The following is a 25,794-nucleotide window of genomic DNA, read 5'->3' on the forward strand; positions in this document are numbered from 1 at the left end:
CAGTTTGCTCATACCCGGAAGTAGTTTGTCTGTATTGTTTTATTTGGATTATTTTGCTTGTATTGCACCGTGAGGGTGGACTGGATGTATATTAAATAAAGAAATAAATGTCTGCATCTTCAAAGGTACCAGGTATATATATTTCAGAGTCTCAATCTGATAATTTTAATCTATCCTATAGTTTCTGGAATGGCACATAAGAGGTTGTCATGTTTCAGCAACGTCCACACGACCCACAGCTCCGTCGAGTTCAATTTGCGTATAATCATCAGTTCTTTGTAAAGACAGGGATCAAAGGGCCTGGATTTCAAAGGTCTTAAAGCCTGGGTGGTGCATCGAGATGCTCCCCATTTTGGCCAAGCACATTCCAACAAAGACATCATCTGTTGGGGACAGCTCAGTGTCCTGCAGTCACCTGCAGCTGCTGCACTGACAGCCATGACATGACAAAGCCCCCACTACCAGCATTGTGTGGATAGAAGGATGCCGGATACAATGACTGGGATAAAATTCTTAGTGTTGGTGTCCCTGATTGGCCGGGCTTTGCTGATGTCATCCCCAGCAAAAAGATCTTTGTCAAGGTCCAGAGGCTCAAGGAACTCTACAATGTTGCACGTGTTCACAAATATGTCATTGTCACCCTCCTACACAAAGCGGGTGTGGGGGCAGTCCTCTGCCGCCCACTGAAGGAAGTGCAGCTCCTTCTGAGAGCGGAAGCAACCGTCCATCTGGGAAAGGCTGAGAACGGAGGGCAGCCGGGCAGCACCACAAGTAACAAAAGAAAATGGCTAGCAGGCAGAAATCCAACAGGTCCATGTCGGGAAAGACTCTCAGCTTGCCCTGCAACCCCTTTCCCCAGGAAAGTGGGCCCTTCGCGGACCCCCTTGGGGAAACGCAATAGGCACTTTCGGGGATGCCTCCAGGCCAGGGTCGCCACGGCAACAACAGAGTCTGCCCATGCAGCGCTCCAGCTGCAGCAGCCTCAGGGTTGGGGTGGGGGGTCCTTGTCAGTTCAGCTTATTGCCTATAGCCAAGGCCTTCTTCTCAATGGGCACTTCACACAAAGCAAGACATTCTTCTAGAATCACACAACGTAAATATAACATCACACAGCATAAAAATTTGAAAGTACAGTGCATTCCTTCTCCCAAATGCAAAGGTGTCTTAAGGGGAAGGGAGAGGAAGATAATCATATTGCACCCTTCTGCCAATTATCTTGATGTGGGAGGCTGAAAGGGAAATGGTTGAGAGAGATGCGGGTGCAGAGGTAACTCCCTACAGCTGTGGGGATTGATGGGAGTTGTAGTACAAAACATCTGGAGGGCACCAGCTTGACAAAAGCTGCCCTACAGTATAGGGGCTGTGTTTGATTCTGGAAGTGGAGAGCAAAAGCCAAAGAGTACTGGCCAGTCTCTGTAGACCAATATAAATAAAATTCAAGGGAAGCGTAGATTTTCTGTTGCAAAATAAACAATGCGAATCACATAAACATTCCTAGTTAACATTTATTATAAACCCCAGGTAGGCTGTTGAGACTTTTCACAAACTGCAGAATACATGAGAGGCAGGGTGCAGTAGGAGAGGTAAGTCAACAGAAGCTCTATCTCAACTATCACAAGTGCTATTCAGTTTTCTTCTGAGCGTCTCTGAAACCATGAGGTCTAAAAAACTTGCTTTGTGATAAATGGAACTAATAATCCAGGTTGGTGAATAGAACATATTTCACCAAACCAAAGATCCTCTATTAAACTTGCTACCCAGATGGCATGTCCAGAGTAGTCCCAAAAGTCCCAATGATGCAATTTGTGGGTGTGGGAAATGTATAGTCCTAGATTCTGAAGACAAAATTGTTGCGCTGTTGTTGAGTAAAGCTTTTGCAGGCTTTGGAGTGTCAATTATCAGGCACAAATAAAGAACAGAGAGCACACATGCATTTACGTAGGCTTTCGGGTGTCCATATTTGCAGATTTTAAACTTTCCACACAGTAAGACAGGAGCATATATTGGCTGCTGATAGATGGTTGAAGATTTTATTCCCTTGATTCTTACAAAGGTTTAGAGGCTAAACTGAAAATCAAAGACAGACGACATACTGTTGGTACATTCTCTTTAAGCCAATGGTCCCGTCAAATATATTGTCTCTTATTTTGGGGAAAGGGGGTGGGCAGGATTTGTCCACTAATGCTGATCTTGGATTTTGGAAGCAGAAAGGCTTATGGGTGGGGGACTCTTGTCTATTCAGAACCTTTCGGAGGGAGGGGGAACCTGTGCTGACTCTGCCTTTGGACAGTTCTGCATCTGGACCTCAGAACATTTGCAAATAAATCAATTCTGCCGCGCTGCCCCCTGCCCAAAGGCACCAGGTCTTCAGTGTTCCACAGGAAAGTGATGCTCCCTGCATCCAGGATGAGCCGAATGTTCAAACTTCTGAGGTCAGGCCAAAGATGCAGATGTGTGATATAAAGGCATCCCTGCCCCGGCATAACCTTTGCTGCGACTGCCTGCCCTTACAACCTCAGCTTCCCACAGCAGGTAGACATAGCTCTTGAGAATCCACATCCCTCACCCTTGAAGCTTTTTAAAAAGCACGATCTGTGCTCCCCACAAAACAATTACTCTGACATGTTGTAATGTAAAAGGATTTGTGAAGCTGAATTCCATTTCACATGTTGCATTTGGAATTCCACCGTCAGCGGTACTGGCTGGCTCTGAAGGATATCTGCCCCGTCTGGAGAGTCCTTCTTTTTCCCCTTTCCTGGAAAAAGAAGGGAGAAGTATGTGCTGTTGCTTCTTTTAAGCCTCCTACCCATTGGGTGGGTGTACTTATAACTGACCCCCTGAAGGACCTTTTCCTCAACCCATGTAGCCTTTCAGGGTTTGTTGCTTTGTTTTTAACCAACTATTATTCATACCTCTAAGGGGCTGAACTGATGGCGGGGATGGGAAAGGATGTCGGTCAGTGGTAGAGTAAATATTTTGCAACCTGCAGGTCTGAGAGCAACCCTGTCTCCAGTCAGTGTCCTGAGCTAGTAGGGTGTATGGGTATGAGCCAACTTCCTATGTACCCAAGGAGGGACTATCCATTCAGTAATTTTTAAATTCATAACTCCAAGAGGTTTTGAGCTGAAGGAAAAAGCGAAGGTGCAGGTTATCAGATTGTTTGGAATTGACACTGGGAGTCATTAAAGATCCCAGAGACAGGCTTCTTGGAGCTTTATCCCCTGAGCTAAACCACGCCCAGTCGTTAAGGTTTTGATTAATCTATAACTTTCAATGTCATTTCATATGTTTACATTAACATGGTTATTGCCACATACGGCCCCTGATTACTGTTGGAACCAGCCTTCTCCCACTGGGTGTTCTCCAGCTCTTTTGCAGCACAGCTCCCATCTGCTCCAGCCAGCACAGAGGTGCTGGGCAGAGTTGTAGTCCAAAACAGGTAGAAGACACCAGGCTGTCAAAGACTTTGACCACAAAATCACACAGTATTGGTAAAGTGCCTCTGGTGGAGCTGAAGTGAAACACACCTGCAGCTATTTCTTCATCTTCCAGGTTTACTTTTTGCTGCCAAAATATTTCGTTGCTGTTTGGGGTGCATGTAGGCAGAATCCCTCATGCATGAATTGATACCACACTTCCCTGCCACATGACTTTATGAAAACAACATTTTCAAGTTCAGCAGTCATACCCAAACAAATTGTCTGCCTTTCACAAACCATTCAAGGAAATGCCTCTATATGAAAACATATTTCCTCTTCATTTCTCCCACCCAGGCACCTTGACCAACGGGTAAGTCAGACTGTTTATCACAAAGTCAACTCTACTCTGGCTTAACAACTCTCCACATGATGCTGAAAGGAATTACCTGTCTCCCAGGTAAACATCATAATACGCATCATGGAAAACTGGAAGCAACAAGCACCACCTTATATATTATGTTTACTTATATGGGCTAGTAACTCAATATTTGACACCAGTTGGAAGACAATGACAGCCATTTCCTGTAGTTGGAACAAATCGGGTGGTGCGCTCAGCTCCTTACAAGTGTCTAAATGAAGGGCTAAAATGTGCACTTACAGCACAATCCAACACAGAACAAAGTCCCATTGAGTTCCTGGACCTCAAGCCCAGGGAAAGTGCAGACGCCTTTAGTGTGTGATGTAACAGACAGCAGAGTCTGTCCTACCGCAAGGTGGCTGCAACTGATCCTGGGTGCAATTCAAATGGAAAATGGATCTGCCCATGTCTAACCAACAGGGGCACAATCTCCTCATAGATTTTCTCACAATCAGTCTTCCTTGTTATGGCCTGAGATCTCCAGGAAAGGTCAAATCAGTTCCTCCACGTAACAGTGTGTAAGACAGTCATACCAGTCCACTCTGACAAGGAGGGAGGGTCACAGGTCAGTGGCAGAGCACCTGCCTTGTGAGCCAAAGGTCACAGGTTCAGTCCCCACTGGCCTCTCCAGGGAGGGCTGGGAAAGACTCCTTGTCTGAAATCCTGGAGGGCTGCTGCCAGTCAGAGTAGACAATACTGGGGTAGATGGGCAAATGGTTCTGACTTGGCAACTTCCTCTGTTCCGAAATAGTCTAACAGAATGACATAGAATCGTGACCTCTTGGTGATTTTCCATTATCCTTTAAAAAATAACTAGTAGTTCCTGGTCCCCATAAGAGAAGCAGAATGCTTGCAAAAGAGAGAATACCAGAGAATTCCAATGTGAATGGAAATGGGAGAGTAAATTTACTTGCCTAACCCCATCTTGGCTGCTTCGGTCGGTGTGGAAGTGGCACTGTTAAAAGTGCCATAGGCTACTCATTCTATAAGAAAACAGTATTTTGTTGTGGCAACAGCCTCACTTTGGAACTCCCTGCTTATTGGCCTCAGGCCTTTTTGGTGTTGCTTAAAATATTTTGGCTTAGGGATGCCTTTTGAGATATACATATCTGTCACGGGAAATGGGGTTGCTTGTGTGTAAACCTCCAGCCATTCCAAACTGCTTAGGGGTGGTTGTGTCTTTCCCTGACGGAGCAGCCCTTTGCGCTGCTGCTCAGTCGCTAGCAGAATCCGTGAGTGGGCGTCTCCTAAATTTCCTCCGGCATAAGAATTCCTTAACGGACAACCTTCTCCTCGCCTCTCTGCGCGGAAGCCTTCTGCGCAGAGTGGGCGTGCCGAGTGGTGGTCCTCCACCCTCCTCACTGACGTCACTGGAAGAGTCTCGGAGCCTCACCTCCGAGATGCTCTCTGCCTCTCCCTTCTTCCTGGTGTCACCTGGACTTCCTTCCCCAGATGACGTTCTCTCTCTTCCCTTACTCGTTCCCTCTCCTGCAGAATCTGGGAGCCTCGCCTCTCCCCTCTACTCTGATGTCAGTTCCCTGACAATATCTTTTACCTTTTTATTGCTTTTAATTGTCTTTTGAATGTTTTAAATACTGTTCTTTTATTGATGATTTTAATGTTTTGCTGTTATGTTTTCTAAGTGCTTAGAAATTTTATAAGCATTATAGAAATTTTGTTAAACAAAATTAACTTCCAATGTTTGCTTATTCGCCTCATGTCTGGAACACAAATCAATTGTGAAAATAGTCACTATTCTTGTGGCTTCCAGTCCACAAGGAGCACGTTGCTTCCTGCTCCCCATCCGTATTGTGTTTCCTTTGCACTGGAATTAATAGGGTGGAATAGCGTAATGACAATGCAATAATGTAATTTACATAATTAATTACGTGAGCTATACAATTTCACCACAGCAGATGGAGAGACAAGTGGAATAGTTTTGGGCAGGAAACAAACGGTAGTGGACTGGAACCAGTGCTGTATGGGGCAGAATTGAAAACGGTGTTTTCTTACATCCCTAGGCTATGTACCCATTATACCTTTAAAGAATATTCAAAGCACATTCTTTCCCTGAAAGAATTATGGGCAATGAAGTTTACCCCAAGCGGAGCTACAGTTCCTGGTGACCCTTAACAAACTACCGTTCCCAGAAGGAAGGAAATGTCTTTCAAATGTACTTTAAATATATGGTGGGTACACAGCCCTGGTTACAGGCAGTTAGGTATGCAAAACACCACTGTTTTGCATAACTGTCATCTTAGTGAAGATTTTAACTTTGCCCGGGCTTCATGCAGATCTCCAGCACCCAAAGACACCCAAAATAACCATAATATGAAGGGGCTCTCCTGGGATTACCTTTGACAGGTGTGGTGGCCTTCTTTGACGCTGCGCTCTCGGCAGCTGCAGCTTTGGCTTTCTTGTCCTTTTTAGCACCCTTTTTACTATCCTACAGAAAAGAAGTTTGTGCTTTTTAGGAAGGCTAGAAACACACATGTGCAAAAAAAAAAAAAAAAGGCAGTCAGAAATGTCATACCGATTAAATACTTTGGAGCCACACCTTTCAAACCACACTTCTGTACTTTCAGTCTGATCAGCCTAGTTATTTTAAAAAGTGGGTATTTTTTCCCCGTACAAGGTTATGACAGACTAAGAGTTCTTCCAGGAACAGTCTGTACTGCCAGATGGAGGCCTGACCTACACGTTTTGAGACTCCGTGACACAACCTGAGGTCATTATCATTATAACATTTATTAATCATCTTCTAAACCCTGGGAAGGCAAACTAAGGGCCGGATCCGGCCCAATCGCCTTTTCAATCCGGCCCGTGGACGGTCAGGGAATCAACATGTTTTCACATAAGTAGAATGTGCCCTTTTATTTAAAATGCATCTCTGGGTTATTTGTGAGGCCTGCCTGGCGTTTTTACATGAGTAGAATGTGTGCTTTTATTTAAAATGCATCTCTGGGTTATTTGTGGGACATAGCAATTCGTTCATTCCCCCCCCCCCAAAAAAAAATAGTCTGGCCCCCCACAAGGTCTGAGGGACAGTGGACCGGCCCCCTGCTGAAAAAGTTTGCTGACCCCTGTTCTAAACCACCATTCTCAAGGCAATATGCACATAACATTGCCCACAAGAAGCCCAGCTGATGGGCTGCCCCATATTTGTGGGTAGGCGGGATGACATTCCACACAGGTCAGCAGGTAGCCCTTGCTCTATGCAGTAGGCCTCATGCCCCCAGGGGCTACAAAGGGGCCACACAAAAGGCCTCATGACTCCTGAGCTCTCAATCACTACAAGCCTCTTTGGCTGCTTTTATCCTGACTTGGCTGTGGGGAGATTAGATGATGTTGGCTGCTGAACGAGCATTCTTCCTGCTTCGTTTGCAGGGAGGCTAGAGGACGTTGCATCAGGAAAATGTTACCCCTATACTTTCCAGTTTCGCTTTTCACATTGCTTTCCTTATTGCAGGTAGTCTTCCTGGGCGAGGTGACTGAGTGGCAGCTCCCTCCAGGCACATCTGGAGCACGTGGACCATTTGGATCCAGGCCCCATCATGGGACTGAAACCACCTTGGCCATGTTGGTTGATGACAGGGAAAGCTTTTTTCAGGATTTATGTTGGGGTGGGGGCCAACCTAACCTCCCATTCTGACTCTAAGCATAGGCTTAACAGCCATTTATGTCCTATTTCAGGCAGTGTAAGTGAAATAAATAGGAGCACCAAGGCCCAATTCTGCCCACGGGGGGCTTTCTCAGGAAAGCAACCTTTCTGACCTGGTGGCTGCATTTAACACAGATTCAGTTGCCAAATACCTTTTCTTTCGGAGACGGGGGCTTACTAGTTGACTCCGTTATCAGAATGCCAAAGTCGCACACGGTCTCCACGAGAGGCTCTCCCACCAGAAGGCTTTCCAGGTTGACATGGCCTGAGCCCAGGACCTTCACGATGGGAGGGTCACTTCGTAGCTCAGGAGGAGGAGATTTCTTTTTCTTCCCACCCTATGTGGATGTGGCAGCATATCAGATAAATTCATTCTGGGTTATTAATAATCTCATTCAAAGATTTTCAGAATATACAGCTAACAACCACAGTAACAAACACTAACAATAAACACAACCGCAACGCAGCTGTTGCAATAATGTACATTGTAAACTGAAGCAGGTCAATTTAAAGAGTCTACAAAAATTGCTGTGGGTCAGAGGAGGAGTTACAGTCAGCTAACTTTTTATTTATTTAAATATTTATAAATTAATTCCTTGTTTATTTGTGATTCACTGATACTGAATCCTAATTCCAGACCCTCCAGATGTCCATATTTTCCAGGGACAGTCCCAGATTTACAAAAGTTGTCCCGGTTTCTGATTTGATCCCAGAATGTCCTGCTTTCCCTTAGGACATCCTTATTTTCATCAGAGAAATGTTGGAGGGTATGGAATTATGCGATCCCAGAACCAAGGAGGTAAGTAACTATACAACCTTTAGAAGACATCTGAAGTATAGGGAAGTTTCTTTAATGTTTAATGTTTTATTATGTTATTATATATGTTGGAAGATGCCTGGAGTGGCTGGGGAAACCCAGTCAGATGAGTGGGATATTATTATTATTATTATTATTATTATTATTATTATTATTATTATTGAATAGGATGTCCCTATTTTTGTTGGAGAAATGTTAGAGGGCATGCAATTCCAAGACCACCATCTTGGAAATTTTATTATGTTTTAAACACTGCTATCCTGGCAGTTCTATTGCAAATGCAACATAAACTGCTAAATACATTAAAAAAAATAAAAATACGGTAACTTCTTATTGCTTTTGTTGTCGTCAATTGAGAACAGCAGAAAATCCAAAACCAGCACTGGCTCCGCTGTTGAGCAATGTAAGACAGGCACCAAAGGCAGCTAATTATGGCTGTCACGAAAGGCAGAATGTTTTTTAATTTATTACTGTTATTTTTGTTTTACCTGCCAGAGAAGGAAAGAGGCACTTCTGGGGTTTTCTGCCTTGGATGCCAAAATAACTTGGCAAGTTTTGGGAACTCTCTGGGGTGGGGGGGGGAGAGACACCATCTGCTGCCTCACCTAAAGGATCCAAAATGCTTTAGGCTAGCCCTACAAACAAATGCAAAACAGATTTCGCCAATCTAAAGCCTTCCGGATATTTTGGACTACAGCAGTAAAAGCAGAGTCACCTTTTGGAAACATGTCCAAGTGACATTTAAAAATGGGAAGGGAGAGTGTTTATCAAGTCCACACAGGAAGAGAATTTTGAAGGGCAGGCTTTTGCATCCTAAAAATAAAGACTGTGGGCAGCTAATTGTTTTCCTTGTGAGATCTTTTTCTGTTACCTCACAAAGTGGCCAAGCCAGACTTCCTGGCTTACCTTGGCTTATTGTGAGGAGCAGGGAGCTTGGACACACTTTGCATGAGTGCAATAAACAAACAAGGACCATTATTTATATTTAAGGTCATACCCCACCCCTCTTCCTCCCAAAGGAGCCCAGGGGACTGTGCCAGACTCCCTGGCTTTGCACGTTACAGCCAAACCAGGGGCTACGGTTTCATTCTACCAAACAAGTGGCCATGACCACCAGCCAACCTGAAGCCAGAGTATATTGCCAGCTTATGAATCGTGGCCTGTTAAGGAGCAACAAACCACTATCCCTTGTTTTGACATAACGGGAAGGCAAGGCTTCCCGCGTTGCTTAACCCAGTGGTTCTCAAACTTTTTTTTATCTGGGCCATACTTTCAGATTAAAGGTTTGCTCGCACTACACCAATTTTTTTTATTGATAAGAAATGCATCGGAAAATTAAAAAGAAACAACTCCTAGCAGTGCTTGATTGATATAACACAGAACACAACTACTTTGCAATACGATCATGGAACATCCAGAAAGTATTAAACAATGCAGCTACACATTCTACAAATAAAACAAAAATATTTTGATACTGCACCGCACCACGCTGAAATGTTAAAATGTTTCCTGGGTTGTCCTTGAATCTTCCCGCCACCCTTGCCATCCTCTCCTGCCACACCTTTTGAGAATAACCCCATCCCCCCCCCCCAATAATGCTTTACGCATGTTTTGCAAACTGACATTTCTGTTTCAGGCATTGCTTAACTGCCCCCCCCCCCCGGTCTGGCTTCATACACTTTTGACTGGAGCAACAGTCGGGCACAACTCTCACCTCTCATTACCTTTCCAGCATCCTTTGCTTTCCCCTTCTCCTCTTTGCCTTTGTCCTTTTTCCCTTTCTCTGCCTTCTTCTCCTTCTCCTTCTCCTTCTCCTTCTCCTTCCCTTTCCCCTTTCCCTTCCCTTTCTCTGCCTTCCCCTTATCTTTGCCTTTTTTGGTTGGGCTTTCATTTGGGGTGAGAACGACAGGCCAGGAGACAACCTGGTGAAGCAAGAGAGTTTATTAGGGCAACGAAAGGCCAGATTATTAGTGAACTTTCAAAACGCAAAAGCAAAGGGGCGTTTTCATGTCATTGTAGCATTTAATGTAACATTGTAACATTTCATATCATCCGCTAACATTTAAAAAGCCAAAAATCCAGAACAGATGTGTTAACAATGGATTTTTAGTATATTCCCATCTTGGCTATGAGTCCTAAAAGACTTGCTCCCTGCCCTGCAAGCTTTTTTTCCCCTGGCCTGGGAGGGCAGGGTCTGGACTGACTCCAGCTACAAAAGCTGAGGCAGCTGCAGAGGTCAAAATCACTTCCCATGGGGACTTCCGGGTTGGCGCGATCTGGGAATGGCGGATTCCCTCCGAGCTCCGGAGGGAATCGGCTCAGCGGTGGATGGGTCTTTGCCGTGCCGGCGACACGGGGACCCTTAAAAACCGCAGGCGCGGATGCCTGCGGACTGAAGACTCGGCGGGTGCCTTAAGCGCCCCCCCTGATTCGCGAAGAGCCTTTTTAAAGGCTATGGAGGGGATACGGGGGACGGCGCGGCACTGAGAGTCGATCGCTACCGCCGCTGAGCGAAGCCGCGAGCCATAACTGGAGAGCGCTGACTTCCTTCCTTGAAATTTGGACTGGAAAAAAAGAACCCGTGAGTAATCTGGAACTGAACTTTAAAAATTTTTTACCTTCTGAATTTGAGACGACCGGGGGGTGTGCCAAAAGGAAGTCCCCACCCCCCCCCTTGCAGACGATCCAGAGCAACGATAGAAGAGCTAAGCTGGAGTGCCTGCCCTGTAAAGGGTGAGTTTCAAAAAGACAGTAACTTCCAAGATTTGGAAAGGCAAATTTGAGCAGGAGAGCGGAGTGTTGGAAGAGTCTTTGTTTTAAACAACCCCCCCTCCCGGGCTCGGGAACGTCCTGCCTTTGTGCCTGCGTTAGAGCTGCGGAGTTTGACAGCTGTCAAAGCTGCCAAACGGGCGGTTTAAAGTGAGAAATTGCCATTTAAGATTCCTATGGACTAAGACGAGTTATAATTGAGTTGAAACTGTTGGAAACAAAGTAATAATAATCAGTTAAAGGATTGTTGGTGAAAAGGCAAATAAGTAACCAGATTCCCCCTAGGGGGAACTCTGTGAAACTACAATGGATACAATGGCTGTGGAAGGAAAGTTACTAGTGGAAATTGAAAGGATGTTTCAATTGGTGGGAATCTTACAGGAGCAGAGTTTGGCCATGAACAAACAACTTGAGACTATGACCTTGGGAACAGGCAACTCTGCTCTTTGTATTGAGGACCTTAATGAGAAAGAATCCACAGCTGATTGGGAAACAATATCTACAGAGTTGGAAGAGACTAAACAACAAGAAAAAGAAGAAGTAATCCTGGGAAGCAACAACCAAAAGTTGACATCTGTGGAATACAAGCAAGGAGACGCTGGGAACATTTCCACCACAAGTCTGCAAGAGATACAGAAGAAGAAGGAGGAGGCCCCAAGACAAAATGGAGTACAGGAATTTAAAATAAAGAAATATGATTGGGGCCTCCGTTTGGACTTTGACTTGGAAGAGATAGACTTTGTGGAAATACTTCAGCAGCTACCTTTGAATCTTCTTGTCGGAAGAGGACATACTTTGATGGTGAAAGAACTTTTCCCAGATCTGACGACTGCTATAAAGGACTACCAACAGGACAGGCCGAGAGGAATGGAAATAGATTTGAAAGCCTCGGACGTGAGGAACCCAGGCTGAGAACTTCGACTTTGGATTTTTATTGGGAAGGGACAAAAACCGGGGATGGGAGGGAGGGAAGAAGAGACTCTTAAAAACACTCAAGATTTTTAGGTTTGGTTAAGATGACTTTTAATTAAGATAAAATGAAAATCGATGGAAGAGAACTTAAGTCCAACTTATGAAAATTAATTTTTATTATAAAAAAGGAAATAAGATGAATAAGATTGTTAAGAGGAGAAATATCAACTTGCTGACATAATCTTGAAACTGGGATGCATGAGGGGGGGTGGGGGGAAGTCAGGGAACAAGGTTATGAAATGGGGATTTGCTGATTTTATACATGTTTTTGTCTTTTGTTTTTTCTTTGTGTCTGTTTTGTCTTTATAAAAGCAGAAAACCAAATAAAAATTTTATAAAAAAAAAAACAAAATCACTTCCCATGGGGCATCATGAAGTGATTAACAACATAATAACACATGTGAAAACAATTACATATACAAAAACTGTTAAGTTGTGGGCGAACATATCAGACGACACAGCGATTCTTCAAACAGCTCTTCTTTATTCTGAGGCCAGAACTGAACTGAGCTGAAGGGCTCAGTCAGCCTGCTTATATAGAGCTCCAGTACCTTGTTACTGTAACAACTTTCTAAAACTGTCCAATCACTGAACACCACTTCCAATCCTTCATTTGCATACAAACTATCCAATCACTGAACGTCACTTTCGATCCTTCATTTGCATAACTATCTACAGTATCCCCCTGCTGGCCCAGGGTGAGAACTTCAGTACATAACAAAAACCATTTAAACATGTAAATATAAAAGACAGTTTGAATATTTGCATATATATTTGCATCTATATCTGTACAGAATCTGCCTTGGAATACGTAACCTTTTCCTCCACAACTGTCACCGTGGTTCCGGCGAGAAGATAGGCCTTCAGAGAAACCATATCTCTGGTGACATGCTCCTTCGTGTGGTCACAGTCTATGACCTCAGCCCAGGGCTTTCGAGGGGTGGAATAAACATTTCCTAAGGGGGAGAAACGAAGGGCTTTCTTCAGAACAGGACACCTCAAAGGTCGGGCCACATTCCCTCATGCACCACCTTTGAGGGGCCGGGGGGCGGTCAGATACCAGGGGCAAAATACAGGTAGCACAATGGATTCTTCCCTTACTGTTGTATGGAAGCATACAGTCTAGCAATGCAAATTTCTGGTTTTTGCAGACACCCCCTAGCCCTTCATCCAGGCATGCAAAAGGCATTATCACATTTCCAAGAACACATTCCAGCCAGGCAAAAGCATCTGAGAAGAATACAGAGAATCTCTCTGGTTTGCAATGCCCTGGGCTTCGAACCCCAAAGGCCCACCCCTGCCCTGCCCCATTGCTTATAACATGACTGGGGTTTTGCATCAAACCAGGCAGGGAGATTTAAAAGCAACCCCTTCTTGCCTCAACATCTGAGTTGCAATTCGGCATGTTAAACAGGCATGCCAAAACTCTTGTGCTAGATCAGGTGACAGTTCAGGATAAGAATGTCCTTTGTTAATAATCAACTAGCATGCTCTGCTAACAGGTCCCTCACTGTCCCGAGAGATAAAGCAGTAGCAACACTATTTAAGAAGTGGATAGCTGATTTCTTACTAGGCCAATAATCATTCCCAAATTTGGTTGGAGATAATCACCTTCAGGTAACAGAAAATCAAGGACAGCAATGATTCTCTTTAACTGGGCCAAAGATGTGTTCAGTTAAAGAGAACAGCCTGCATACTTTGCAATCACACCAAGTTTTCATTAAGCAGAATTAATATCTCTGTGCTGTTTCCCTGCAAAGAAGGGACCCAAGCAAAGAGAGAAAGGCTTTATTGATTTAAACCAACTTCCAACAACTTGGTGCACTCCAGATGTCCTGGACTACAATGTCCATTATCCATGACTGATTTAAATGCAGTTATTGTAGGTGTAACAATAACAGATTTGACAGAAAAGGAGAGGTGGGGGCATGAAGTGGGATCGCACTTGTGCTTTGTCTTGTCCCTTAGCGCAGGGGTGCAGGAACTTACAGTCCTCCAGGTGTGGTTGGACTCCAGCTCCCATCATCTCCAGTCAGTATGGCAAACCGTCAGGGATAATGGAACATGTAGTCCATCAACATCTATAGGGCCACAGGTTTCTCCCTCTTTTCCATAGCAGGTGAAGAAAACCTGGACTTAATTTGAAGAGACTGGCATATGTGTAGTTGCATTTATGGTGCATTTAAACCTGGTGACATTTTAAAGGCTGCCTGTTACTCATCCACAGACTTTGGGAAAGAGCTTGGAAACAAAGGTGGCTGCATAACAACTTTCTGCCATTGAAGAGTCATGCCCCACTTTGCAGTCATGACTTCTGAAACTAGGAAGCCAAGCAACTTCCTAGTAGAAGCCTAGCAAAGGATTTTAATAGGCATTATTTAGAAACTATAGCTAAATATCAGCAGCTAGATAGCTCAAATCTACTACAGTCTAGCAAAGTGCACTCATAGCACATTAGAGCTGAGCTATTTAATAATTACCCTGGTTAATTTCTGCATGAGTTTTAAAGCTTGCAGAAGCCCTCAGCTGTGCCCAAAGGCTCCGCTAAGCTCAGCTAGAAGCCTGAGCTAAGCACAGGGGGAACTCCCTGCAGCTAGGTTTCTTGGAGTTATCTGTGTGGGGCTGGTAACACATGCAGAATGCAAGTTCACTTGTGTTCCAATTTACTCCGTCAGGCCCTGTAGAGCTACTCACCAGGCTCAGTAGGAGATTTGATTGGAGAGTCCACAGGTGTGGGCTCATTGCTTCCCGCTCCTTCCACTCCTCCTTGTGCGTTTTCAACATTCAATGTAGTTGATACTGCTAAGACACTCTGCCATTATAATATATAAGAAGAATCACGTGAAAATTTCATAGCTGGGAAACATGCAGACACCAAGAACACCAAAAAAGCCAATGCAATTCTGGGCTGCATCAATAGGAGTATAGCATCTAGATCAAGGGAAGTAATAGTGCCACTGTATTCTGCTCTGGTCAGACCTCACCTGGAGTACTGTGTCCAGTTCTGGGCACCACAATTCAAGAAGGACACTGACAAACTGGAACGTGTCCAGAGGAGGGCAACCAAAATGGTCAAAGGCCTGGAAACTCTGCCTTATGAGGAACGGCTAAGGGAGCTGGGCATGTTTAGCCTGGAGAAGAGGAGCTTAAGGGGTGATATGATAGCCATGTTCAAATATATAAAAGGATGTCACATAGAGGAGGGAGAAAGGTTGTTTTCTGCTGTTCCAGAGAAGCGGACACGGAGCAATGGATCCAAACTACAAGAAAGAAGATTCCACCTAAACATTAGGAAGAACTTCCTGACAGTAAGAGCTGTTTGACAGTGGAATTTGCTGCCAAGGAGTGTGGTGGAGTCTCCTACTTTGGAGGTCTTTAAGCAGAGGCTTGATAACCATATGTCAGGAGTGCTCTGATGGTGTTTCCTGCTTGGTAGGGGATTGGACTCGATGGCCCTTGTGGCCTCTTCCAACTCTATGATTCTATGATTCTATGAACAGCTGCATTCCATGGATCAAAATAAGGGGGGGGGGCAAAGGCATAGGTGGCACTGAAGCTGCCTTCCTCAAACTGGTCCCCTACAGATTTTTTTTTTACTACAAATCCCATCAGCCTCATCTGGCACACTTGATGGGAGTTGTAGTCCGAAAGATCTGGACAGCAGAAGGTTGGGGAAGGCTGTCCTAATGTATACTATTGAATAAAACAAGTTATTTACAACCCACCAACCAGTTACAGAATAAAGAATACATAATATTAAAAGGTAGAGATATTCATAAGCACAAAAAAAATTGTCTAAGCAAAATTGCTACATTTAGGAGCTTTGAAACTTCTCTTTAGTTTAAAAATTGGAGTTCTTCCAAAAGATTATCAACCTGATCAACCTGGAAAAGACTGCATAATGGTGTATATCAGAGTTTCTCTGACCCCCTGAAAAACTGCATTTACAAGTGACTCTGCTTCTGTGCTATAAGGGAAGCATCTACTATTGATGGGAAGCTTGTTGTGGGCAACTACTGCAGGGGGAATAGAATGGAATATCCTGAAAAGGGGCTTGTCTGGCTGATGGAATCCTGAACATAAAAAATCAACATTGCAATGTTTATTGCAGCCGACACTTGTATTCTGCTATCTTTGCCATTCAGCTTTAAAGTGTAAAGGTAAAGGACCCTGACAGTTAAGTCCAGTCGCAGACGACTCTGGGGTTGCAGCGCTCATCTCACTTTACAGGCCGAGGGAGCTGGCGTTTGTCCGCAGACAGTTTTTCCAGGTCATGTGGCCAGCAAGACTAAGCCGCTTCTGGCAAAACCAGAGCAGCGCACGGAAACGCCATTTACCTTCCCGCCGGAGTGGTACCTATTAATCTACTTGCACTTTTTTGGCATGCTTTCAAACTGCTAGGTTTACAGGAGCTGGGACTGAGCAACAGGAGCTCACCCCATCGCAGGGATTCAAACCGACAACCTTCTGATTGGCAAGCCCAAGATGCTCAGTGGTTTAGACCACAGCGCCACCGGCATCCCTGCCATTCAGCTTTAAAGAGGGCAAAAAGCACTATTATCATTTTCTGCGGTGTCTCCTCCTGGTACGATGGAATTGCCTCCTCCTTTGCATTATTGAAATGCATCCATCCCAAATTCCACCTCATTTTGCAGTTGATGGTTCTGCACAACAGCTGCAAGGAAGGTTCAGTCCTCACTGGACTGTTGTGCCCTTATGGAAATACTCCCATGTGTAGGACTTAAGCTGCCTCTATAGGGTAAGGCTTGTTCATACTACCAAAGGTATACTATAGTAACTGTCATGGCTTCCTCCACATTGGGAACTGTAGCTTGCGGCTTCATTTCATATCTTTAGGCGCCAGGCCTTTGGCTAATTAAACAATCTATAGCCTTTTAAGCTGTCTTAGGGGGTATTGTTTATGTTTGTTATCATGCTATGCATTTATGTGTTTTTACATTGTAAAGCACCCTATGATCATTGGCTGAAGGGTAATTTTTTTAATTAAGAATTGTTTTAATAATAATAATGAATAGTTCCCTATCTCCCTTTGCAGAACTACAGTTCCCAGGGCTCCCTGGAGAAAGCGCAGAACTGTTGAAACCAGTTTAATCAGTGACATACACACAACCCCATTTCAAGAACGTCTACCTTGTCTGTTTCTTCCTCCTCAATTTTCTCATCTTTGGCAAATTCATACGTCACATAGTAATTGTAGGTGATTATTGGAGCCTCGGGTCCAGTCTCCGGTTCCTCTGGGCCAACAGGATTAGGGACGCCTCTGACTTTGCCAATGACCACAACCATTTTGGTGTAGCACTTTAAGAGCTCTGCGAAAGCAGGAGACGAAACATCGAACGGCAACATCCTTTTGAATGCAGAATCACAGGATAGACAGACACACGCAGGCAGGATGTAACATCTGCCCCCAAACAGCTTAGAAAAGCAGAGCTGGTTAAGCCGTCTGGGCAAAGGAAGGTGCGCTGTTTCAGCTGTGCAAAGGTCTCATGGGGTTGGGGGTAGAGGAGAGCACTAAATTATGGGTGGGTACAAGTGGGAGCTGCAACAAAATGCTGCAGTGTAGAATGCTCCTGCTCAGGGTTCAGCCACACCTTCTCCCAGGACACTCCATTCCATTCCATTTCCTCTGGCTTTCCATGTTTTCACCCAACAACCTGTGTATTCACAGAATGTTTAGCATTCGCACGGGTGTTTGGGGGTTACAACAGAGGCAATCCAGGACAGCACCTCAAAACACAGGATTGCAACCTCGCACGATATCAGAGCCCCAAAACCCACATTTTTGGACTCCACGATATCACGCAGTCCTGAATGCTTTGCACCAAAATGTGCCTTTTGAGACTCTGTGATCTCACGGCAGGGGAGGAAGGGGAGTCTAAGATAAAAATGATGGAGGGTATTGTCCAAGCACAGCATTTTAACTTCCTCTAGCTTTGCTTCAGCATGAATCCTAGTCTATTTCAGAAGAGGCCTAAAAGTCTACGCCACTAGGAGTCACCCAAGAGCCACAATATTACAGGGTCTGGGGAGAAACTGAATATTGAGTGTCAGGAAACTGACATCAGAGCAACAGGAGAAGGAGAGGCTCTCCGATTCTGCAGGGGAAGGCACCAGCACTAGGGGGAGACACAGCTTGATAGAGGGGGAAGGAAATCAGCGTAACACCAAGGATCCAGGAGAGCAAATGGGGGAAGAGGGGAAAGGGCTCCGGGATTCTTCCTTGGAAGTCAGTGAGGAGAGCCCTGGTCCTCCACTACCCACGCCCTCCCTGCGCAGGAGACTCCTGCGCAATGAGAGGCGGAGACGATTGGGTGTCAAACAGCTTTTATGCTGGCAAAGGTTTAAGAAATGCCCACAGACAGATTCTGCTAGCGACTGAGGCAGCCACGCTGAGATGGGCTGTGCAGTCAAGACGGTTTAACCCAGGCAGCCAAGCTCCAAAAAGGGGACAGTTTACGCACGAGTAACTCCAAACCACTACATTGAGGCTCCAGAAAAACATGCACAGGGTTGGGTTCAAGTGTCCAGCTGCACTGCAAAGCTAGGTTTGGCATTCTGAGTATGAGTCAGTTCTTTTACTTGCCCCGACTATCACACATTGGATGTTTTGGCTGCTGGAACTAAGATAGCCCTGCCTGGCCACTTGTCAGGGATGTGGATATTCCATAAATGGACTGCTCTTTGACTAAGGAAGCCTCACCCGGATTGCTAGACAGCTCTAAGAAGTCGTGTCTCTCGTCAGGTGTGATGATCACATCGTCAAGCGTGCAGAGTTTTGGCAGGCTATCGATGACAAACCCCCTGTAGCCAGGCAGCAGGGCGAGTGGGTTTCCCTGAAGCACCAGAACCCGCAGTTTCTTCATCGTCAAAAGCTTCAAGAGGAGGCTCAGCAAGTTGGTGAAATTGTTGTAGCTCAAGTCGAGGGAGACGAGTTTCGGCCTAAAGAAAAATAAGGGAAGGGAATGGGTCTTTGGTGAGAGCTAATGGGAACAGGGGCAGGTGACATGGATGTTGCTGGCTGGGCCTGGTGGGAGCTGGAGTCCTACAGGATCTGGGGAGGACCACATTGGGCACCTCGAGATTAAAGGAAGTGCGCACACATGAACACAGTGCCCCACATTCTCTGTGTGTCCCACCTGGCAACAAGCGAACCCATCAATTTTAGTCTCTCTCCATTTCTCGTTTTTCCAACCTTAAATTCAGTTCTCCCCATTTCAATATCAGTTTGCAATTGGGGGGGGGGGAATCAATAATTTTTTCATAATACAGTATGATTGTATCTTACACATATTTTAACTGGCACAATCTCAACCATATGTGATTGAAGGCAGGCTGGTTGAAAGGGCACAGGTTAAACCCAAGCATGGCAGGGAACTTTTGTGTGCTCATGCAAGATCTTGCAGGGCAATCCAAGTTCCTGCAAGATCTCTCACAAGCACCCCATGGTTTCCAGAGCTGGAAGGTCTGGTTGGGGTTACCCAGCTTGGAAAATGCTTTTATGCTCTCCGCCTTCATCACTGAGCATGGCCTACACTCAGTGCAACAGGCTCTGGGGGTACTAGCCATGGAGTGGTACAAAGAGTTTGGATATACAAAATTTTCATGTGTACTGAACCCCTGCACAAGATGCGATAGAACTGTACATACGTTTGCATGCAATTTTATCTAATACACACATTTATGCAAGGCAATTTCCCCTAAAAACGATGCATGTACAGTCATACCTTGGAAGTCGAACGGAATCCATTCCGGAAGTCCGATTACTTCTAAAACGTTCGAAAACCAAAGCGTGGCTTCTGATTGGCTGCAGGAAGTTCCTGCATCCAAACAGAAGCTGCAGAAGCCCCATCAGATGTTCAGCTTCCAAAAATCATTCAGAAACCAGAACACTTTCTTCTGGGTTTCGATCATTCGGGAGCCGATCTGTTTGGGAGCCAAGGTGTTAGAGATCCAGGGTATGACTGTAAATGCTATTTTCAACTAATGCATGCATGTACACTTTAGGCTGGGACACGAGTGGCGCTGTGGTCTACTGAGCCTAGGACTTGCCGATCAGAAGGTCGGCGGTTCGAATCCCTGCGACAGGATGAGCTCCCGTTGCTCGGTCCCTGCTTCTGCCAACCTAGCAGTTTGAAAGCACATCAAAGTGCAAGTAGATAAATAGATACTGCTCCGGCGGGAAGGTAAACAGTGTTTCTGTGCGCTGCTATGGTTTGCCAGAAGCGGCTTAGTCATGCTGGCCACATGTACACCGGTTCCCTCGGCCTATAGAGTGAGGTGAGCCCCGCAACCCCAGAATTGTCTGTGACTGGACATAACAGTCAGGGGTCCCTTTACCTTTACACTTTAGGCTAGTCTATGCATTTAATAAAAGCAACATTACTTGGTTGGGAAACGGCATCCGAAAAGTGCAAATTTCAAAGAGTAGCTGTGTCTTCCTTGGTGTCTTGTTTCAGAACGTGGGAATTAGGTGAGTTCACTTTTAACTGAGAACTAAATCGAATTCCTCCCTCCTCCTCAGCCACACCTGATTGTGACCAAAAATGTGAAGAAGGTCCTTCCCCATCTGCACCTCAAGGGAGACTGAACTTAGTGGCAGAAGATGGGGTGGGGGATCAATGTGTTTCCCACACTCTTAACGTAGTCCTGCCTAGGGATGGAAAGACCTGTCAATTTCAGTTCTTCCAGTTTCTCATTTCTCCAATCCTAAATTCAGTTTCCCACAAACTGCAGCAATCAGACAAAAAAAAAACAACTTTAAAAAAGATCCTCATAAAATTAACCAGCATTTAGTTTAAATTTAGTTTAAATTTCTCATAATAAACACATCTTTATAAGCAATTTTGACTAATGTACACATTTTTGCAAGCCATTTCCCCCCAAATAATGATTTTGGTATGTATTTTCCTACTAACACCATCATTTTTATGCATTTTCAACCAATATATACATTTTTATAAACATTTGGTCCATCACAACATTTGGATAAGTGCAAATTTCAAAGGATGGCTGTCTTTTAGTTTGCATATTGTTTCAGAAAGTGCAATTTTTTAATATATTTTGCTCAGTGGTTCTCAAAGGGTGTGGGGAGCCACACTAGTGTGACAGGAGAGGATGGCAAGGGTGGTGAGAAGAGTCAAGAAAAATCAAAGAAACATTCAAACATTTCAGTGTAGTATCAAAAAAAATTTTTTTTTATTTGCAGAATATGGATAGATATATTTTCAAAATGAGAACAAGAATATCAAGTGATACAGAGGATAATCCTAGCTGTGATCCAGAATCACTGTTTGAACAGAGTGCTGGAGAAGACACGTTTACAATTATATTTTGGGAATGATTTATGTTCTTATGAAATAGTTATGTTGTGTGTTTTAAATCCAGCTCTGCTAGGAGTTGTTCCTTTTTGTTTTCCAATGTATTTCTTATCTGTGAAAAATTTGGTGTGGAATGAACTCCCCCCACTCCCCCCGAAAACGAGACCCAGAGAAAAAAGTTTGAGAACCACTGTTCTAGCTTCAAATGCGCACTGAACTAAATTTCTCCTCCATTCCTCTTCCTGCCTGCTTAAAAGTTTCCCATTACCAGTAAGTGTCTGTGAGATACTGTTCTTCGGACGAACCGAGCTGGCAGTTGTGGCCGAGGCCCAGATGCTGGAGTTCGGGAGGAGGGTGAGCACACAGGTCCTTCAGACCATCCACTTCATTGCCACAAAGTTCTAGGACCTGCCAGGTGGAGGGCAGAGGGAGAGGAAGGAAATAACCTTCAGGTAACAAAGAGGGCGAGAGTGCTGGGTACACATCCAAATCGTTTAATGGAACTCCTCAGATAGAAGGAGAAAGAATAGGAATTTTACCTCCAGGGAAAGCACAAACCCAAACAACACGGACTTTCTGCTTCTTTCTTTCACACAGAGAAGCTTCCAGAACCATCTTGAATTAATTAGAATAGGAAAGATCTCTACACATCCAATCAATACTTTCTGTACCAAGAAATGCAACCTGACTCTTTCAGACCCAGAAAGAGCCCTGTGGCTGGATAAGACCAAAAGCCTATGTATTCCAGCAGCCTGTTTCTCACAGGGGCCGATCCTGTGTTCCAGTGGGAAGCTCAGCAGCCCACCCCTCAGCCGGTCCTCCCACCGACTAGCTGACATTCTCAGCTCCATGTATCTTCCATTCCACTAACTCCTCCCATGTCTCCCACCCTTATCTACCTTCCCTCCCACCTGCAGGTACCTTTAGGGTTGGAGGGAGGTTGCTGGAGTTGATCTTGCTGATGTGATTCGCACTCAGGATTAGCTCTTCCAGGTTTGGGAACTTTAACAAATCAGCATCAATTTCAGTCACCTAGGAAGAGAGTAAAACACAAACAATGCTCATGCTCAGGGAGTCAAAGGTGGTCACAAGCGGGAAACAAGCGATCCATTGGAAAGCTCTAGCACAGTAAATGAAGCCAGGGGACTTAAGAAAATAAATTAACCCTACCCAGCAAACAACAGTCACACTCAATTTCTTGTTTTAAAATTGTCAGAGCTGCGTAAAACTTGCACTCAAAAACACAGTGCCATGGCAATCCAAATACAGAAGGCAGTTACGTCCCACCTGAGCACTCTGCAGTCAGAAAGGAGCAGTCGATGCACTTAGATCATAGAATCATAGTTGGAAGAGACCCTGGGGAACATCTAGTCCAACCCCTACAATGAAGGCATACATAGCTGTCCCATTCAGGGATCAAACTTGTGACCTCGGTGTTGTGAGCACCACGCTCTAACCAACTGAGCTGTCCACAGAAGGGGAGCACTCAAGCTCTGAGTCAAAGCGGCACAAGCAAGGCATCGGCATCAGAGCGGAATATAAGCACTAGGCTGTTCCCTGGGCTACAGGGCATCCCTCAACATGGCCTGGGTGCTACCCACACAGAACTATGCAAGCCCTGAAAATCAGCTGATCCCTGAGGCTTGTTTAGGGCCACACATTGACCTATGCAAGTGCCAACAATTAGATGTCTGCCAACACCTGTACAGCTCTGCAAACCCCCCCCCCCACTCCCTCCATCATCAGCTGTCTGTTGGCACTTGCAAAGCGACAGACACAAGGCTTTGTTGGCGCTGCCCCCACAGGTAAGAGGGCTTAGCTTGGCCACAATGGCCTTACAGGTCAAATGGGGAGGGCTGGCGGGCCCCACTTGACCTGGGAGGGGAGCTGAGGTTCCCTAATCCTTGCGCTATGGTCTTAACCACCCAAGAGTCTTGGCCACCCACATTTTTGTTCACAATCCTGAGCGATTTGAAGTAGGAGAAGATTAAGCTGTCTTGGATGTCCCTTGGAGCCTGCACAGCCAGCTCCCTCAACTGCTGGTCCTCAGGGCTGCAGTCAGCAGGCAGGGCCCATGGAGAGCCCAGGCTTCTCAGGTAGTCGGTGAGCGATTCCACACTTTCCTCCTCTGGCGGCAGGAACCCATCGCGAGGGGAAGCTCTGGCCTTTGGCAAGGCCCATCTGGGGGAAACTGTGGCCTTCCTCGGTGGGAAACGGGACTTATTCTGCAGAGGACAGAAAGAAGAGATGTATAAGCTTCTGCTGGGGGCACTGCAGAGAAGGAGACAAGACGCCCCCAAGCTGAGTGTCTATGGGAGCCGCTCCCCATCTATTGCTCCCGATGGACGACCTGATAACGGAGGAGGGTCTTGGCAGACCACTTAAAACATCTTCCCACCTGCTGTAGCAATTGTATTGAGCATGATTTTTAATTTTGTGTGTGTGTATATCTATGTCAAGGGATGCGGGTGGCGCTGTGGGTTAAACCACAGAGCCTAGGACTTGCCGATCAGAAGGTTGGTGGTTCGAATCCCCGCAACGGGGTGAGCTCCCGTTGCTCGGTCCCTGCTCCTGCCAACCTAGCAGTTTGAAAGCACGTCAAAGTGCAAGTAGATAAATAGGTACCGCTCCGGCGGGAAGGTAATTTCCGTGCACTCAGTGGCGTAGCGTGGGTTGTCAGCACCCGGGGCAAAGCAAGTAATTTGTGCCCCCTAACCCGTGGATTTGCGCCCCCTAACCCATGGATTTGCGTCCCCTAACCCTAAGCCCCAGATGTTGCGCCCGGTGCGGCCGGCCCCCCCTGCACCCCCCCACGCTACGCCACTGCGTGCACTGCTCTGGTTCGCCAAAAGCGGCTTAGTCATGCTGGCCACATGACCCGGAAGCTGTATGCCGGCTCCCTTGGCCAATAAAGCAAGATGAGCGCCACAACCCCAGAGTCGGTCACGACTGGACATAATGGTCAGGGGTTCTTTACCTTTTATATCTATTTGTGTGTGTGTGTGTGTAGACACACACACACAAACACACAAAATTGTGTGTGTGTATTGCTTAAATTATTTCTTATATTGTATTTCATTGTTCTGAAATTTGCATTCCCTTCCACTCCCTCCGCAATACACTCTGCCCGCCATTGGCGCCCCGCACCTGGGCTAGCCCTACGTGGAAGTGCCATGGGGCAGCTAGCTGTTTGCTGGGCGGGAGGGGCAGAGAGCACGAGGATCCCCTCCCCTTGCTCCCCCTCCCCCAGCCCCCCTATCTCCCGCCGCCCTCCTCGCCTCCCTCCAGCTCACCCAGCTCCCGATCCCGCAGGGAAACTGGTCCAGGCACAGCCGGCGAAGGTGCTCCCAGAAGGCGGCGGAGGCGGCGCCGGGACCCGCCATGGCCGAGCATCCCTCTCCGGCGTCCCCCGTTGCCAGGCGACGGGCTGGGTTGCCGCGCGACGCCGAGGCTCCCGGGGCTTGCTTCCGGGTGGAGGCGCCGAGGGCTGCGCTGCGCGGGATCCTTGCCTGGAATCCCTTCTTTGTAGACGCTGCAAGCAACGGGTGCCTCGCGCACTTCTCCGGGCGCGCAAGATGCGCCGCGCGTTTGGAAGGTTGCTTTATTGGGTGTTTAAATGTTGCAAAGCTGCCCTGGGAATTTTGCTGGCAGGCTGGGTAGGAATCCCTCGGATGTAAATACACGCAACGCCCTCTCGAGAATCTGCTTCGGTTTTGCAAAGCAGTCCGCAGTTTCCAGATTAGTCCGTGCACGCGCTTCCCCCGTTTCCTCCGCGTCCCGCGCGCTCCCACCGCTGGGTTGGGAAGCGGTGCGCGCGCAGGGAAGTTGGCTGGGCATTTCCTTGCACTGCACAGCAAGTTGCCGGTCAAAGCCGAAATAGAGAAAGAGAAAGAAAGAAAGCCAAAGTCTGATAAGAAAATAAAATTAGGCAGGTCATCAATGGGTGGTGTGGGGAGTAAATCACAGGAAGAAGATTAATAGGAGAAAATAAATTATGTTTTTATATTCTGCTGGAAGATGGGCAGCCAGATGAGCAGGATATAAATAAGAAATTTGTTTATTTATTTAGGCAAAAAGAAGAACATGATAAAGGAAAAGGAGGTGTACTGGTAATAGAATGAGAAAAATTCAGTGAGAAAAAGTTAGAAACTCACAGGCAACAGGCAGAGGTGTAATAACATTTGATGGTTGAAATGTAAGTTGGAGGAAGCAGGAACAAAGAGGTGAAAGGCAGCATATCCTGGAGAAAGGTAGCCTTATACAAAATAAAGGGACATACAGTGGAACCTCAGTTTTCGAATGTAATCCGTTTTGGAGGATGATTTGACTTCTGAAACGTTCGAAAACTGAGGGTTGCGAAATGTTCGTCAACAGAGACATTTGACAACCGAGGTTCCACT

The 25,794-nt window shown here is 46.0% G+C and overlaps 1 protein-coding gene across 4 annotated transcripts; it reads right to left on the bottom strand.

Moving 5' to 3' along the window:
• Positions 1–1,487: 1,487 nt before the first annotated feature.
• LRRC43 (leucine rich repeat containing 43) lies at positions 1,488–24,947 on the bottom strand. 4 transcript variants are annotated; one of them, XR_014519425.1, is made up of 12 exons: positions 24,688–24,947; positions 23,341–23,619; positions 22,316–22,426; positions 21,663–21,802; positions 18,778–19,016; positions 17,208–17,386; positions 14,751–14,868; positions 12,873–13,012; positions 10,030–10,237; positions 7,651–7,836; positions 6,193–6,283; positions 1,488–2,755 (listed from the first exon to the last, which is right to left on the bottom strand). XR_014519425.1 is itself a non-coding variant. In XM_083476453.1 (12 exons), exons 1-12 carry the CDS (start codon positions 24,775–24,777, stop codon positions 2,613–2,615), a joined length of 1,914 nt encoding a protein of 637 aa, XP_083332579.1. In that variant the 5' UTR covers positions 24,778–24,947; the 3' UTR covers positions 1,488–2,612. The 4 variants fall into 4 exon arrangements, 2 of the variants coding, with proteins under 2 accessions (XP_083332579.1, XP_083332578.1); XR_014519426.1 differs by having other exon boundaries at positions 17,202–17,386; positions 24,688–24,830; XM_083476453.1 differs by having other exon boundaries at positions 10,040–10,237.
• Between the last annotated feature and the right edge of the window lie 847 nt (positions 24,948–25,794).

Source organism: Podarcis liolepis, assembly GCF_965112155.1.
Source record: "Podarcis liolepis genome assembly, chromosome: 15".
Lineage (NCBI taxonomy): Eukaryota > Metazoa > Chordata > Lepidosauria > Squamata > Lacertidae > Podarcis > Podarcis liolepis.